Below are 15,264 nucleotides of genomic sequence, written 5' to 3'. Positions count from 1 at the left end.
CAACTAAGAATTGGTCACTTACTGACCATTAGTCACTTAGTCATAGTCCTACAGCATGGAAACAGGCCCTTCAGGATAACTCGTCCATGCAGACCAAGCTACCCATCTAAGCTCGTCCCATTTGCCCGCAATTGGCCCTATCAGTCTAAACCTTTCCTATCTATGTATCTGTCCATGTGTCTTTTAAATGTTGTACTGTACCTGCCTCAACCACCTGTCCTGACAGCTCATTCCATATACCCTCCATTCTATGTGTGATGAACCTGCCCCTCAAGTTCCTTTTAAATCATTCCAATATCACCTTATGCCTATGCCCTCCAGCTCTTGATTTTCCAACTCTGGGGAAAAAGACTTTGTGCGTTCACACTATCTATTCCCCTCATGATTTATGCACCTCCACAAGACCATCCCACACCCTCTTTGTTTCAAGGAATAAAGTCCTGGCCTGCACAACATTTTCCAATAGCCCTTGAATCCTGGCAACATCCTTGTATTTCTTCTCAGCGCTCTTTCCACCTTAATGGATCTTTCCCAATAGCAGGGTGGCCAAATCTGAACACATCCTCTCCACTCAATTCCGACTGATGAAGGCTAATGTGCCTAAAGTTGTCTTCACCACCCGATCTACCCGTGACGCCACTTTCAGGGAATTATATATCTGTACTCCTCGATCCTTCTGCTCTACAATACTCCCCAGTGCCGTACCATTCACTGTGAAGGTCCTGCGCTGGTAGGACTTCCCAAAATGTGAACCCTCTCACTTATCTGAATTAAACTACATTTGCCATTCCTCAGTCTACTATACCACCTATATTAGTGTCATCTGCAAACTTACTAGACATGCCTTATACATTCATACACAAATCATTAGATATGGATGACAAATAGCAATGGGTCAAGCACCAATCCATGAGGCACACCACTGGTCACATGCCTCCAGTCATAAATCTTCTACCACAACTCGCTACTTCCTAGCATGAAGCTGATTCTAGATCCAGTTAGCTAGCTCTCCCCAGATCTTGCTGAGGGTCAGTGACTGGTTGAGGGACAGCCGCTGGCTAACATCACGTCATAAATAAGGGTGGCCACCGATAAATGGTGTTCATTCACCAAGGTCAGTCAATCGCTGAGTGTCACCCAATTACTGAGGATCGGTCACTTATGAAGACTGGTCACTGGCTGAGGGCCACCTATTCTCTGGGATTGATAGCACTGAGGACTGGACATTTATTTTGGATAGGCCACTTGCACAGGATCAGACATTGTGCTTTGTGACCTGCTGAGGGCAAGTCACTCATTGAGGTTCTGGAAGTTGTTGGGGACTGATTATATTGTGAGGGTCTGTCATTCGCTGAGGATATCAATTATTGAGTGGATTTCTCAATGTACAAGGATTCTCTTTGGTCTGACAAGATTGAGTATCAGTTTCCCCAAGGATCCTCACACACAAGCGTGATTTACACACCAGGGATCAGTCTACTCGATGGTCCTGACTCACTGAGAATCAGTCTCTACAAGGTTCATGCACTCACCAAGGCTCAGTCTCCCCGAGTCTCTCACTCACTGAAGGTCAATCTCTATGGAGGTCCCAATGTCCTAACCCATTGAGGATTAGTCTCTAAGAGTCACTCACTCATTAAGATTCAAACTCACTGAGGTCACCCACCCACTGAGGACCAGTCTCAAGGAGTAACTCACTCATTGAGATTTAAACTCACTGTCGCTCACTCACTGAGGATCAGTCGCTATGAGTCACGCACTCACAGAGGTTAGAAGTCATTGTGGGTCCTCACTCATTGACGTTTGACCCTCATTGAGGGTCCTCACACACTGAGATATAAACTCTGAGTATCATTCATTCACTGAGGATCAGTCTCTCTAAGGGTCCTGACCCACTGAGAATCTTTCTGAGGGTCGCTCACTTACTGAGGATCAGTCTCTGATTGAGATTCAATCATTTGCTTATGGTTACACTTGCTGAAGGTGAATTACTCCGCTTGTCAGCCATTGAGATCAGTTGATCATTGAAGATTGGAACTCTCGGAACCTCAGCCGCTCGTTGGGGGTGTCATTCAATTGCTGGGAGCTATTCACTCACTGAGAGCCAGACACTTGCTCAGTGTTGATCACTCTCTGAGAATCAGTCACTTTCTAAAAGTCAATCACGAGGTCAATCACCGAGGACCAGTTACTCTCTGAGGTAGGGATCAGTCTCCTCAAAGCTCACCCAGTCAATGAAGATCAGTTACTTGTTGAAATTCAGTGACTTACTGGGATTTATTTGTTTAATGAGACTCCATTTTTGTTGAGGGTTAGTTACTCTCCAGGGGCTGGGATTCACCAGCCCATCACTGATCCAATAAATGCTGATGCCACTTATTTACTGAAGGATAATCATTCACTGACGCTGATGATTGATCACTTGCTGAGAATCAGTCACTCCCCAAAAGATCAGTCACTTGCTGTGAGTTGGTCAATGATTGAGTGTGGTCACTCTCCGAGGATCAGCCACTCACAGACCCTTGGGGAAAATCTGTCGCTTGCTGAGGATTTCAATTACAAAGGTCAATATTCCACTGACCATCAGTTACTCAGTTTAGTGACTTGCTGATAATTGCTCACTTGTTGAGGGTCATCCAGTCAGTTAGTGAAGTTGGTTAATGACTGGGTCCAAGTCACTTGCTGCGTTTGGATGTTCCCTAAAGGTCAGTCATGCTCCGAGGATTGGTCACTCCCTGACCTCAATCAGTCAGTCACTGAGTTTGGTCACTGGCCTTTGACTGAAGATCAATCACTCACTCAAATTTAGTCAATCATTGAGATTTGGTCATTCACTGATAGACTGCCATTGACAATCAATCGATCAATCATAGTGTGTCGGGCACTGGTTGTAGATCAGTTGGTGTCAGATATTCAGAAAGTGAAGCATAATGCACTAATCATCGAGGGTCAATTGATCATAATCTGGGAATCCAAACCAGATTAATGGCCAAAACTCCACCAGGAAATGCAGCAGATCGTCAATATATAAGGTGGTGTCATTGAAGAATTGGTCTTTCTACACGCGGGAGGCCATCAAAAGATCTGAACATTCTGAGAGCCCTGGTTATAACCTCAATAATTAAGTTTCTGTTAATTCACACATATGATCTCTGACTCCACCCAGCTCTGGAGTGCCTCATTGGCAGCTGCTCTTCATTTCATTATATGTTTCGAGAGAAGCTTTTGTGCAAAATTGGCAGAGAAAACAGATACAGATCAGTGTGCAGTGCACTTATGGGTTCAGAAATTCCAGATGAGCCGGTATGTACAGCAGCATTCCCAGGACAGCAGGATGACAGGACACTGAGAGAAAGAGCAGGCAATCTTAAAACTAATGGGAAAATGGAAGGGAAAATGGAAGGGACATAATATAGCATAGGCAGAAGATGTAAGGTGAAAGAAGTGGGGGGAAGTGTGAGAAAGAGGCAAGAGAGGTGAGGGGGAAGGGATAGGGGGAAGAAGTGATGGGGGAAGACGTGGACAGAAGAGGTGAATGGACAAGGTGAGGATGAGGCAGGCAGATGGGTGGGGCAATGAGGTAGGGAGACAAGTGGAAGGCACAGTGGGTGGAAGTGTGAGAAGGCAGGAGAAGAGATGAAGAGATAAAAGTGAGATGAAGAATAAGAGAGCGAGGAAGGAGTGAGTGGAAAGATAAAGGGGAAAGAGGTGAGGAGGAGTGAGGTGGGGAGGCCAAGAATGGCAGGATAAACATGGATAGAGAAGAGATAGATAAGCTTATGGATACAAGTAAGGGGATGGGGAGGGGATTGTGAGGAAGAAAATCAGAGGAAAGAGAATTAGGAGAGGGAGAGAATAGGATAAGGAAGAGAAAAGGTGAAGTGGGGAGATGGTAGAAGGGGAGGAGAAGCAGGAAGAGGAAAGAATAGGGTGTGGGTGAAAGTAGAAGAGAGGACAATGTTAGAAGAAAAGGACAAGAGAAATGAAGAAGTGAGAAATGGAAGAAAGCAATGAGAGAGTATGGTGAAATGAGGATTGGGGATTGTGAGAGGGTGTAGGAAGGTGGGGATAGGAAGAGAAGGGGGAAAGGAGGTAAAGGAACAACCAAATTGTGGTAGTTGAGAAGTCAGGAGTGAGGCTGAGATATGGAAGAATGATCAGCTCTAATGGAATCCACACTCCAGTTCGACTCTGTGCAGGAAAGAAAGCAGCAAAAGGTCACAGATAAATTCCAGCTGTAACCCTAACTGTCTCTGTGCTGTCTGTCACCCCCCCCCCCCCCCCCCCCCCCCCCCCCCTCACACACACACACACTGCTAATACAATGCAGATTATTTTTCAGGGCTCTCCCTTTGATATAGATTGATGATTTTTTTCAACATCATATTCCCAGTCAATTCTGTACCTTCCCCGTGATCTACACCCAACCACCCACCACCGCTCATTCCCCGTCCTCCCCTGACTATAGCTATGATACCCACAAGCCTCCCTAGCCCGTCCTGCATTTCTGGGGGAGGGGGGACTATTCAGTTCTTAAACTTCCTCTTGCCTTCCTCACTATAAACTCTCCCCTCCCCCCTTTGCATGGGATTCTTCCCCCAGTCCACGAGGCTCTCCTTCCCCCCTACAACAACCTTATTCCGTTTCCCAGGGAGGACTCTGCAGAATTCCCAAATCCCCCACTTCAGGGAAGATCGGGAACTTGCACCTGGTGAATTGAAGCCACAAATCTGCTTTGTGGGGAACGTGACCGCACGTCTCTTGCCGTACTTCTGGCTGAGAAGGGGCACACTGGCAGTGTTTGGAGAGGTTTCTTTCACAAAGTTATAAATCAGGCAGAGAGACAGCGATATGCTTTAATCTCAAACAGCTGTCACAACATGATACAGGCAGCACAATCACTGCACGATGGCAATGAAGGAGGCAGAGCGAGCGAGCGAGTGCACACGGGGTCTAGGCAGAAGTAAACGTTTACAGCACTGCAATCCCACTTTAATCTGTCGCATCTGTCACAAGGCTGCTGAGCCCAAGCACAGCAGTAGGGTCACCGCCGTCTCTGGGTTAGAGGTGAAGACAGGCAGGGACTCTGCTGTAAATCTTTATCCCTGAGATGACTGGGTTGGAGAAATGACTAATCAACCAACGTTCCTGCTCCAGAATCCTGCTGCACAGAAAAGGGAAATCACCCAGAGTTGTTGTGTCTGATCATTGCCCTGTATATCCTCGATTAGGATAGGAAGAGGAATGACCCTCAAATCCTGTTCCTAAATTGCCTTAATTGGTTCACAACTAGGATTAAATTTCACCCAACTGAATAATGTGTAGAGAGTGTGTTTTCCCTTGTCGGCCCCAATTTGTTTAACTCCACACTGTATCTTACTCAGTTGCAGACTTTGACCTGCTCTAATCAATCTCTGTCCCCATGGCTGCCAAACTGTGACCCACCAAACCTAATCTTGCTAATATTTTCATAAAGAGAATAAAATATGAAAAGTCAGTACCTGGTCAATGCCGGGAGGTCTCAGCCCACCAGCACCACAGCATGGCCATCAGTACAACCAGTCCTAGCACAGGCAAGGAGAGCACAGGGGGGTCAGGAAAAGTGGCATTCTGAGACAGAGAGACAGGCAGAACAAAGACAGCCAGAACGGGAGACAGAGAGAGAGGGAGTGAGCAAGCAAGATGGAGATGGAGACACAGGAAGAACCAGAGGCAGAGTAAGGTCCAGCCAGGCACACCAAGATGCAGAGAAACACAGCCACAAACATCCAAACAAGTATGTATGCACAGATATAGATGGCCAAGTAGAAACACAAACATACAAGGAGAAGGTGATACAGAGATATGGAGAGAGGCAACCAGAAACACAGTGTCACATGCCAGAGCAAATACATAGACAAAGGCAGATACACATGCACATACAAATGTTCACATATCCCAATGAACACAAGTGCAGGCACACAAAGATATATAAGCATAATACATACCATAGGGTAACAAAACACAGGCCGAAGTGCACGCGCACACAAACATACACAGAGCACCAAGGCATGCACATAGGAGCACATAAACAGATGCACACGTGTACATGTTCATGTATGAATGGAAAATAGACATAAAGAGAGACAAAAACAGACAGGGATGGCATGGTGACAGTAACATTGGAATCAGACAGGGAAAGGGATGGACAGTGAGGAAACCAAATAAAAGCAGATGAAAAAATAATTGTCATGTCAAAGGATGTAGGTGCAAATAAACAGAAAAACGGAAGAAGAAAACAATTCCAATAGATAAATGGAGGGGAGAGGGGGAGAGGGGGAGAGGGTGAGGAGGAGGGAGGAGGGGGGAGAGGGGGAAGGAGGGGAAGGAGGGGGAGATGGGGGAGGAGGGAGGAGGGGGGAGGGATTAAAAAGGAGGCATTTGTGGATATTTATGAATGAGATTTAAAGAAATAAAAGAAAAATAAGCAGTAAGAAAAAAGACAGTCAAATCAGAAAAAAGGAATGGAAAGAAGAATAATGATTGAAAAAAGAATGAAAATGAAGAGGAAAAAGTTGAGTATAGTGGGGATGAAGGGGGGAGGGGGGTGGAGTGAAAAGGAATAGGGATCACATGAGCAAAGGAAAAGGTAAAAGTAAGAGACAATTGGGGAAAGGGAAAGAACAGGGAAAGAGCATTGTTAACACTTCAAATATAGAAGCATGCTGAGATTTAACAGACATTTCATTCCAGCAAAGACAAGCAGACATAATTCAGTAAAGGCAGCAACAGAATTCTTCAACACCAATATCACAGATAAAAATTTAAAATAGATCAACTGATAGATAATTAAGAGCATTTAGATCATCCCTCTAAAACAAGCTACATTCTTCGCCATCTCATTTTCTAATTGGCCCTCAGGTTATTCTAGATACTTCGGGCCAAATTTCCTATCTACAACCCAATGTATGTGAAGTAATAGACCATGTCCTCTTACTCTGCAAACATTACTTCATTTTAGATTCAAGATTAACCTTTGCTATTATACCCATTCAAATTTGTATATCCTCTGGAAGGATCCTTTACAAAAGCCCTCAACATTTGACAATACTGATCCCTTATTCGCCTGTCAAGGAAACATTCTCATTCCCTACCGCTTTTAGAAATATCCTCCTATACCAGCCGTCTCAATCCTGTTGTATAATAGAGGGGACATGGAACTTTTCTGTCCCCACTTAATCTCTTTGAATCTCATTGGCCTTTATCAGTCAGAGTATTGAGTATAGAAGTCAGGAGGTCATGTTGCAGTTGTATAAGACGTTGGCGAGGCCACATTGTGAGTATTGTGTTCACTTCTGGGCACCATGTTATAGGAAAAATGTTATCAAGCTGGGAAGGGTACAGAGAAGATTTACGAGGATGTTGCTAGGACTAGAGTGTCTGAGCTAGAGGGAGAGGTTGAGTAGGCTGGGACACTATTCCTTGGAGCACAGGAGGATTAGGGGTGATCTTATAGAGGTGTGTAAAATCATGAGAGGAATAGATGCACAGAGTCTATTGTCTAGAGTAGATGAATCGAGGACCAGAGGACATAGGTTTAAGGTAAAAGGGAAAAGATTTAATAGGAATCTGAGGGTTAACATTTTCACACAAAGGGTGGTGGGTATATGGAACAAGCTGCCAGAGGATGTAGTTGAGGCAGGAACTATCCCAATGTTTAAGAAACAATTAGATAGGTACATGTATAGGACAGTTTGGAGGGATATGGCCCAAATGCGGGCAGGTGGGACCAGTGTTGGTCGGACATGTTGTGGGCAAGTTGGACCGAAGGGCATGTTTCCACTCTAGGGCTCTAGGACGCTGGGACGCTAGGATTCTGTTGTGCTGCAGCAAGTAAGAATTTCATTGTCCCATCCGGGACACATGACAATAAAACACTCTTGACTTTCTTGACTCCACGGCTCTAGGACTATGGCTCTAAGACTCTATACCAATTCAGCCCCTTTTTTAGGAGGATCCCCTATTTATTTAGGCTCCCTTCCCATTTATTTTTTCCACAAAAGGATTGTTTTTAATTAAGGAGTCCACCCTTTGTTGACAGTCCCTTGGATACCTCCCAGGAAGCCTCTTTTCAGCTCAAGCAAGGAACAGGTCTGGGAGGCAACTGACAACCAGGTCCTGATATGGAATGGTGTATTAATTGTTGTTTTAATACCAATCTGGTAATCATTTGCTTTGGATACTTTACTCCGAGGCAAAACAACACTCTGTAAACAGTCTCTGAGTTGGAGTTGACTATCTACACTAATTGCCCATAACTCCATACTTTAAGGTCTCTTCAATTAAAGGTGCCTGAAGTCATGTTTCGCCAAACTCTAAATTAGTTTTGAAGATGGTTCTGGGAAGATTAGATTTGTAGACAAGCCAGACAGTTACAACAAGTGAAGAACTTTAGACGCAGTTTTGCCAAAAGCAAAGAATCAATTAAGAGTAGTAATTGAAAGATTAATAATTTTATCAGCAGAAGTTATAGTAAAGACAGAAAATGCTCAAATGTTCAGCCAGTCAAGCAGTGTCTATGGAGGAAGAAACAGGCAACATTTCAGGTCGATAACTTTTCATCAAAACTAGAAAAAGATAGAAATCAGACATGGTTTAAGATGCAGCAAAAGGGGAGAGGAGGTCAGAACAAAGGGAACGTCTATGAAAGGGTGAAGAAAGATTGATATAATTAGCAATGATGCTGGCAGAGACAGGGTGGTGATGGTTTGTTAACTGTAGTTGATCTTTCTCGATAAGATATATATAAAAGGAGTTGAATGAAAACAGAACAGAGAATAAAATAAACTGTGGAACATTGAGATACAAAATATTACAGCTGCTGGAAATCTGAAATAAGGGAATTGAAATACTCGACAGATTAGGCAACATCTGTGGAGAGAGAAAAACAAAGGGCCAATGATTTTTCACCAGACCTGGCTACTTCAATACAAATTAAAAAGGATGGTTATCTGAAATTGATGAACTCAGTGTGAAGTCCTGAACTCTGAAGGCCAAATTTTGTCTCATGGCAGAGTGGGAATGAAATAGAGAATTAAAGTGAAAAGTGACTGGTAATATAAATCTGCTGCAGAGCTGTCAATTAATCTGCATTTTCTCCAATCTACAGGAGACAACATTGTGATTGTCTAACGTACGACTCTAAATTGAAAACAGAACAAATGGAATAGATTTTGCAACTGGAAGGAGTATTGGGCTTAAAGAGAAAAGTTAAAAGGGCAACTTGCATGGGATGGTTCTACAAGAAAGGAAGTGATTGATAGAAATGGGAGAGTATCCAGAGGTTTGTACAGGGAACATTTACATCTGAATGCTTTAAGGAGAGGGGAGGGAAAAATGCATCTGCCAATGGCATTCTATTGAAGATCAAGTCAAGTCAACTTTATTTGTCACATACACATACAAGATGTGCAGTGAAATGAAAGTGCCAGTGCCTGCGGATTGTGCAAAAACAACAGATCAGAATAGAACAGAACCAGTATTTACATTTTAGAATTTTTTTTTTTAAAAGACACAACACAACAGTAAATTAGTCCCCGGTGAGATTAGAGTTTACAGTCCTGATGGACTGTGGGAAGAAACTCCATCTCATCCTCTCTGTTTTCACAGCATGACAGCGGAGGCGCTTGCCTGACCGTAGCAGCTGGAACAGTCCATTGCTGGGGTGGAAGGGGTCCCCCATAATGTCGCTGGCTCTGGATCTGCACCTCCTGGTGTGTAGGTCCTGCAAGGGGGGGGGGGGGAAGAGTGTAGTTCCCATAGCGCGTTCGGCCAAACGCACTACTCTCTGCAGAGCCTTCTTGTCCTGGGCAGAGCTGTTCCCAAACCAGATTGAGATGTTGTCGGACAAGATGCTTTCTACAGCCCCAGAGTAGAAGCACTGAAGGATCCTCAGAGAGACTCTGAATTTCCTCAGCTGCCTGAGGTGGTAAAGGCGCTGCCTTGCCTTACTCACCAGTGCGGCAGTGTGTGTTGTCCATGTCAGATCCTCTGTGATGTGGACTCCCAGGTATTTAAAGCTGCTCACCCTATCCACAGTAGTCCCAATAATCTCCAGTGGCATGTATGTCCTCGGATGTTGAGCCCTTCTAAAGTCCACACTCAGCTCCTTAGTTTTTGTGACATTCGAGAGGAGGCTGTTGTCCTGACACCAGATGTGGACATTGCAGGGAATGATCCATTGAACATGGAAGATGGAAGGGTGGAAGAAAGGAAACTTTTCTGGGAGGAGAGAGGGAAGAGAGAGGGTGAGAGCAGAGGTATGGGTAAGGGAACAGTAGGTGAAGGGAAATTGTGTTTTATGGAAAAAGGAAGGCTTGGAAAGCATCATCATCGGAACAGATACAACTGAGCTGTAGAAACTGGGGAAATGGAATGTACTCTATACAGGAAATAGGTTTAGAGGAGGTAGTCACAGATAGTTGTGTGAGACCGTAGGTGTGTAAAGGATACTGGTCAACAATCTATCCCCTGAATTGGGAAATTGAGAAAGGTAAGAGAAATCAAAGATGGATCATGTGAAAGCGAGACCAGGGTGGAAACTATCAGCAAAATTAAGGTGATATAATTCATTGAGGTGGGGTATAAGTGATAAAGTTGAGGCTTTAGCTAAAGACTGATCATTCAAGATCAGAGGAGAAATGCCAGAAGGGATAGTGAAAACATGATAATGAACAAGATGAGGGAGAGAGATGAGAAAGTGGTGGAAGATCCAGAGGCAGAAGGGAATTCCATAATTGTTAACCATTTGCAATCTCTGATGCTTTGGATAAAGGAAGGAAAGAAGTCTTCCGAATTATGCCACAGCTACTGGATAATAGCACAACAGGGGTATAGTAAAATGCAGAAAAATATTATTATGATGCTAATTACATACACATATAATTAATGGAAATTAACAATAGACTTAACACAGACGTTCTATGAGAAGTGATATATCACAGAGAAAGGTATAATAATCCACTAGTGTAGGAGTCCAACCTAGTGAGGTAGGGTTGTTCGTATTGTCATGAAACAAATGAAAATATGAACATAAATGTTAAAAATGGATCTGTTAAATCAGACTGTTCCTTTCACAAATCTGCACTATTACACCATAATTAAAACAAATTATTTAACACCAAAATGTTAAATTATCACCTCTAATTTAAAATCTGCTTATTTATCATTTCTGGCTTAATAACTATTATAATCCTGTCAATCACACAACCCACCTTTGTGTGCTCAAGACTAGGTGTCTCATCAAATCTCCCAAAAGCCAGAACAATAAATGCATTATCAGAGGCTGTTCTCTTCCTGACTTCCATGTTGACTCAACCCCTACAAAAAACGGACATTCCACTGAAACAGAGCCATGTTTTAAACTCCACGTCTTGCCCTTCCCTTCTCTAATTTGATATTATTTCCTTAAGGGGCTGTCCCACTGCGGCGACCTAATTGGCGAGTTTAGAAGAGTTTGCCCTTCACTCGTACTCACAGCATGGCCGATACGAGGTCCTAGGAGGTCTTTGTAATACTCCTTCAGGCTCGAGTGTAGTCCCCGGGTACTCGAGGCCTCAGCTAGGATGCGGCGTATTTTTCAACATGCTGAAAAATGCCCGCAAGTAAAAAAAAGTTGCCATGGAAAAAAAAACTATTTTTTTTACTCGTAGGTTTAGTCAAAGTAGGTCGGCATGCTATTCGTAGGTAATCGTGGGTAGTCGAAGGTAGTCGTAGATAGTCCTCAACATAGTCGAAGGGAGGTCGAAGTGGGTCGAAGGTTGTCGTCTTCACTCTCCGCTATTCGGTGTCCAATCTTCCCGAAGCTAGTCGAAGCTAGTCTTCTACATAGTCGAAGGAGGTCTTCTACATGACACTTTTTCAAACTCTCCTAAACTCGCCAATTTGGTCACCGCAGTGGGACAGCCCCTTTATCCTCAACAATAAGTTCTTCACGCCCTTCCTTACCCCACCTCTGTGCAATGCAGTCCCCTCGTACTGGCTCCTTGTGCTTGAGATCTCAATCTCTCTCAATTTTATTCCTGTACTCTAGAATTCCCCCAGTTCTCCAAAATTCTTTATAAAATTTTCCACTCCTGCATTTTCTCCCTCCAATAACCTAATCTGTATTTTCTCCTCAAGTTAGTGCCACAGACATGGTCTCAAAATCTCGTCAAAATGCTCAAGGTTCCACGGGTGGATTTAGGATGTTACATCAGTCCTGCTGCAAAATGAAGGTCTAACTGGGCAGAAAATATTATTCTAGCCACAAATCCTCACAAGTCTTCACCCAGTACTAAATATTTCTAGCATCTCCTGTTTAAATCTCTAGATATCCATCAGTTTCAGTACTTTGATATCAGAGAATGTTATTGTCAATTGTTACGTTAATAAGACTTGGTTCTTTTACATTTGCTATCAGAACTATCTATCTCAATCTCTTCTACATTTCTATATTTATGCAAAGAATCTATCTGGCATAGTTGAGGGACAATGCAGAGCACTAACTTGTCCACAATGCTGGGTTAAATTTTGATCCAACTCCAACACGTGATAATGTGCTGCAAGCACTGGTGGGAAATCACTCCAAACTAGCAATGGACAAGAAATGGAAGACCTCTCAATACAAGACTTGTTAATGTGCAGGACAATTCCTTAAATAAATGATGATTCATTCACAGTTTTGTTCAATCCAATAATGAGTGGGTAGGGCAGCAGCCATGTCAGCAGCGCGTTAGTTTTTTCAACTTTTTAAATTTTTTTAGTATGTTTTAAAGTATGTTTTTGATGTTCCTCGGTGTGTCTTGTGTGGGGGGTGGTGTGGGGGGGTAAGGGGGAAACCGCTTCGGTCGCCTCCTCCATGGAGAGGCGACTTTTTCCAGGTCGCCTCCCCCGTGGCCTAACATCAAGGATCGGCGCGGCCTTTCCACGGAGACGCGCCCGGGACTTCAGCGGCGGGTGCAGCGTGGACTCTCGGCGTGGAGCGGGTGAGCCCTCGCTGGGGCTCGCCGGAGGGGAGCGCTCGGTTTCGCAAGCCCGCGGCAGCCGGCAGCCTGAAGTCGCAGCCTGAAGCCGCGGTCTGCAGAGTTCCAGCTGGTGCGGCGTCTACAGCCCGGGATCCCTCGTGGGGTACCCGGGGGGGGGAAGAAGAAGCCACCACTGCCGGTCCACGGCCAACTTCTACCGCGGGCCCGGCGTGAACTTAACATCACCCCTGGAGGGGAGCTTCGACCGCCGGCCCTGCAGTCTACGGTGCTTCTGGCTGCGGTGGAGACTTTAAATCTCGGCCGCCGGCCTGCGGCCTACACCAACTTAAAGCCGCGGTCTCCGGTGAGGAAGAGCCGATCCTGGACTGACTCTGGACTATGGTCCTGTCCACAGGGGGTAAATGGAGGAGGACTGGCCAAATTTTGTGCCTTCCGCCACAGTGATGAATGCTGTGGTGGATGTTTGTGTTACATTTTTATTGTGGCTGTGTGTTCTTTATTATTGTACTGCTGCTGACAACCCAAATTCCACCGACCCTGGTTGTGTGGCAAATAAATTCTATCTAAATTCTATTTATTTGCAAGGCACTGTTCTCTTCCAGTTGGTGTCACTAGTTTATTAAGGGAAAAACAAAATGTATTGATTGTCCTGTAGTGTATTGGATGGTACGTGCGGCCTTTGCTGCCATCCTGATGAGGATCAGGTCTCTTCCTTCAACTGCAGATGAATGAGATGAGGCCATTTGACTGGGGGTTGACTGAGGGTGGTAAGGATGAGCAGATTAACTATGGTTGGCGTTGTCTTTCTGTTTTATAACTTTCTATTCCCCCACCTACCTCTCACCAACTTACCTGACAAGGCACCCCTTTCAGTTTGTGGACTTCCTCCTTGAATTGCCTGAGCTGTAACTCCAGCTGGCTGCGCTCCTCTTGGCTGTTCCTGTATCTTTCCTCTAGTACTCTCAGATCAGTGATTAATCCTTCGCACTGGGCACACAACAGAAAGAATCACTTGTTAGCAAAGCACGACTTGTTGACACAGTATCAGACGTGTGTGTGAGGCACTGGATTCTGCATAAGATGGTAGAGAAACCCATCCTTGTATAAATGCACTGAACAGGTGAGACTATGAATGGCCTGTCTGGAGTTGAAGCTCTCCACCTAACCTCTGGGGCTTTGAGTCTTTGGACTAAGTTTATACCTCCAGTACAGTGGAAATGTACAGTGCCAGTGCAGCTCTGAAAAGGATACAACAGCTTTTCAAATGTGGTGAGAAGGAAAAAGAAAAGAACCAGTACAGTAATGATGCATTGATATAATTGAACCTCATCACACAAACAATTTACACACCCCATATACCTTGCACTTAAACCGATTTGACCATAGGTCCCATCTTGAAAGACCCATTGTCCTCACCGGCTCTGCACAATGACCTAACTTCTCATCTCTACGCAAATACAATACACAGACTCATTCCACGCACAGGTGCTTGACATATGTAGACCCACTCCTCTCACAGGGATTGTACAAAGCAGCCAACAGCAAGAGGCAGTCAGACAGCCTTTAACAAAGAAACATTCCCGTTGTGCTTCATTCTGGAGCAAGATAAAATGAGCAGTGAGCTAACAAAGAAAGGAAAGATTTCTAGGAATCATAAACTTTACAAATGAAAACATTACAGAAGGGACACAGGTGGAAAGACAAAGTACGGAGTCTGAGGATCAAAGATGGAAAAAGGTAGGCAACAAGATGGATATATAAAGAATTGAATCCATGGAGAGATTTAAACAAGGTGAGAATATTTATGCTGAGACAGTAGTATGACTATGTAGCCTTGATGTGGGTTAACATTTCTGGAGTCAAGTTTTAAATGAGATGAAATGCAGACAAAGTAAAAATAAGGAAGAGCTCTAGAATAGGTAGATCAGGAGGTAACAAAGCCATTAAAGAGAATTCCTGTAGCAGATGTCCTGAGGCATATTATTGGAGATAATAACAGTGGTCGATATAGAGCATACGTCCCAATGTTTAGTTGGAAGAAACTGCAATTCTTGGTGTACGGTGGAGGATTGCAATTAAAAGGGATCCAAAGAAGTGACTGGAGACGTCTTTACTGGCGACCATGAGTGAACTAGTGGAAATGCAAAGGGTTTTGATGACAGGGGGCATGGGAATTGAATTAGTGAAAATGAATTGTTCAAAACAAGTGTAGAAAGACTGGATGATAACTTGGTGAAGTCTTCAGTTGAGACTGGTAGAT

General features: G+C 44.2%; 1 protein-coding gene across 1 annotated transcript in view; it reads right to left on the bottom strand.

Annotated features, from left to right (window-relative positions):
* Positions 1-269: 269 nt before the first annotated feature.
* The window catches only part of ccdc136 (coiled-coil domain containing 136), a 46,980-nt gene continuing 31,985 nt past the window's right edge, over positions 270-15,264 (bottom strand). The window contains exons 11-13 of the mRNA XM_033039944.1: positions 13,857-13,991; positions 5,502-5,564; positions 270-4,191 (exon numbers count right to left, since the gene is read on the bottom strand). Of these exons, the coding sequence (XP_032895835.1) occupies positions 5,550-5,564; positions 13,857-13,991 (150 nt within the window). The 3' untranslated portion in view covers positions 270-4,191; positions 5,502-5,549. The remainder of the gene's footprint in view (positions 4,192-5,501; positions 5,565-13,856; positions 13,992-15,264) is intronic.

This window comes from Amblyraja radiata, chromosome 21 (genome assembly GCF_010909765.2).
Source record: "Amblyraja radiata isolate CabotCenter1 chromosome 21, sAmbRad1.1.pri, whole genome shotgun sequence".
Taxonomy (NCBI): domain Eukaryota; kingdom Metazoa; phylum Chordata; class Chondrichthyes; order Rajiformes; family Rajidae; genus Amblyraja; species Amblyraja radiata.
The sequence above is the reverse complement of the archived record's forward strand: the minus strand, read 5'-3'. Positions and strand labels throughout refer to the sequence as shown.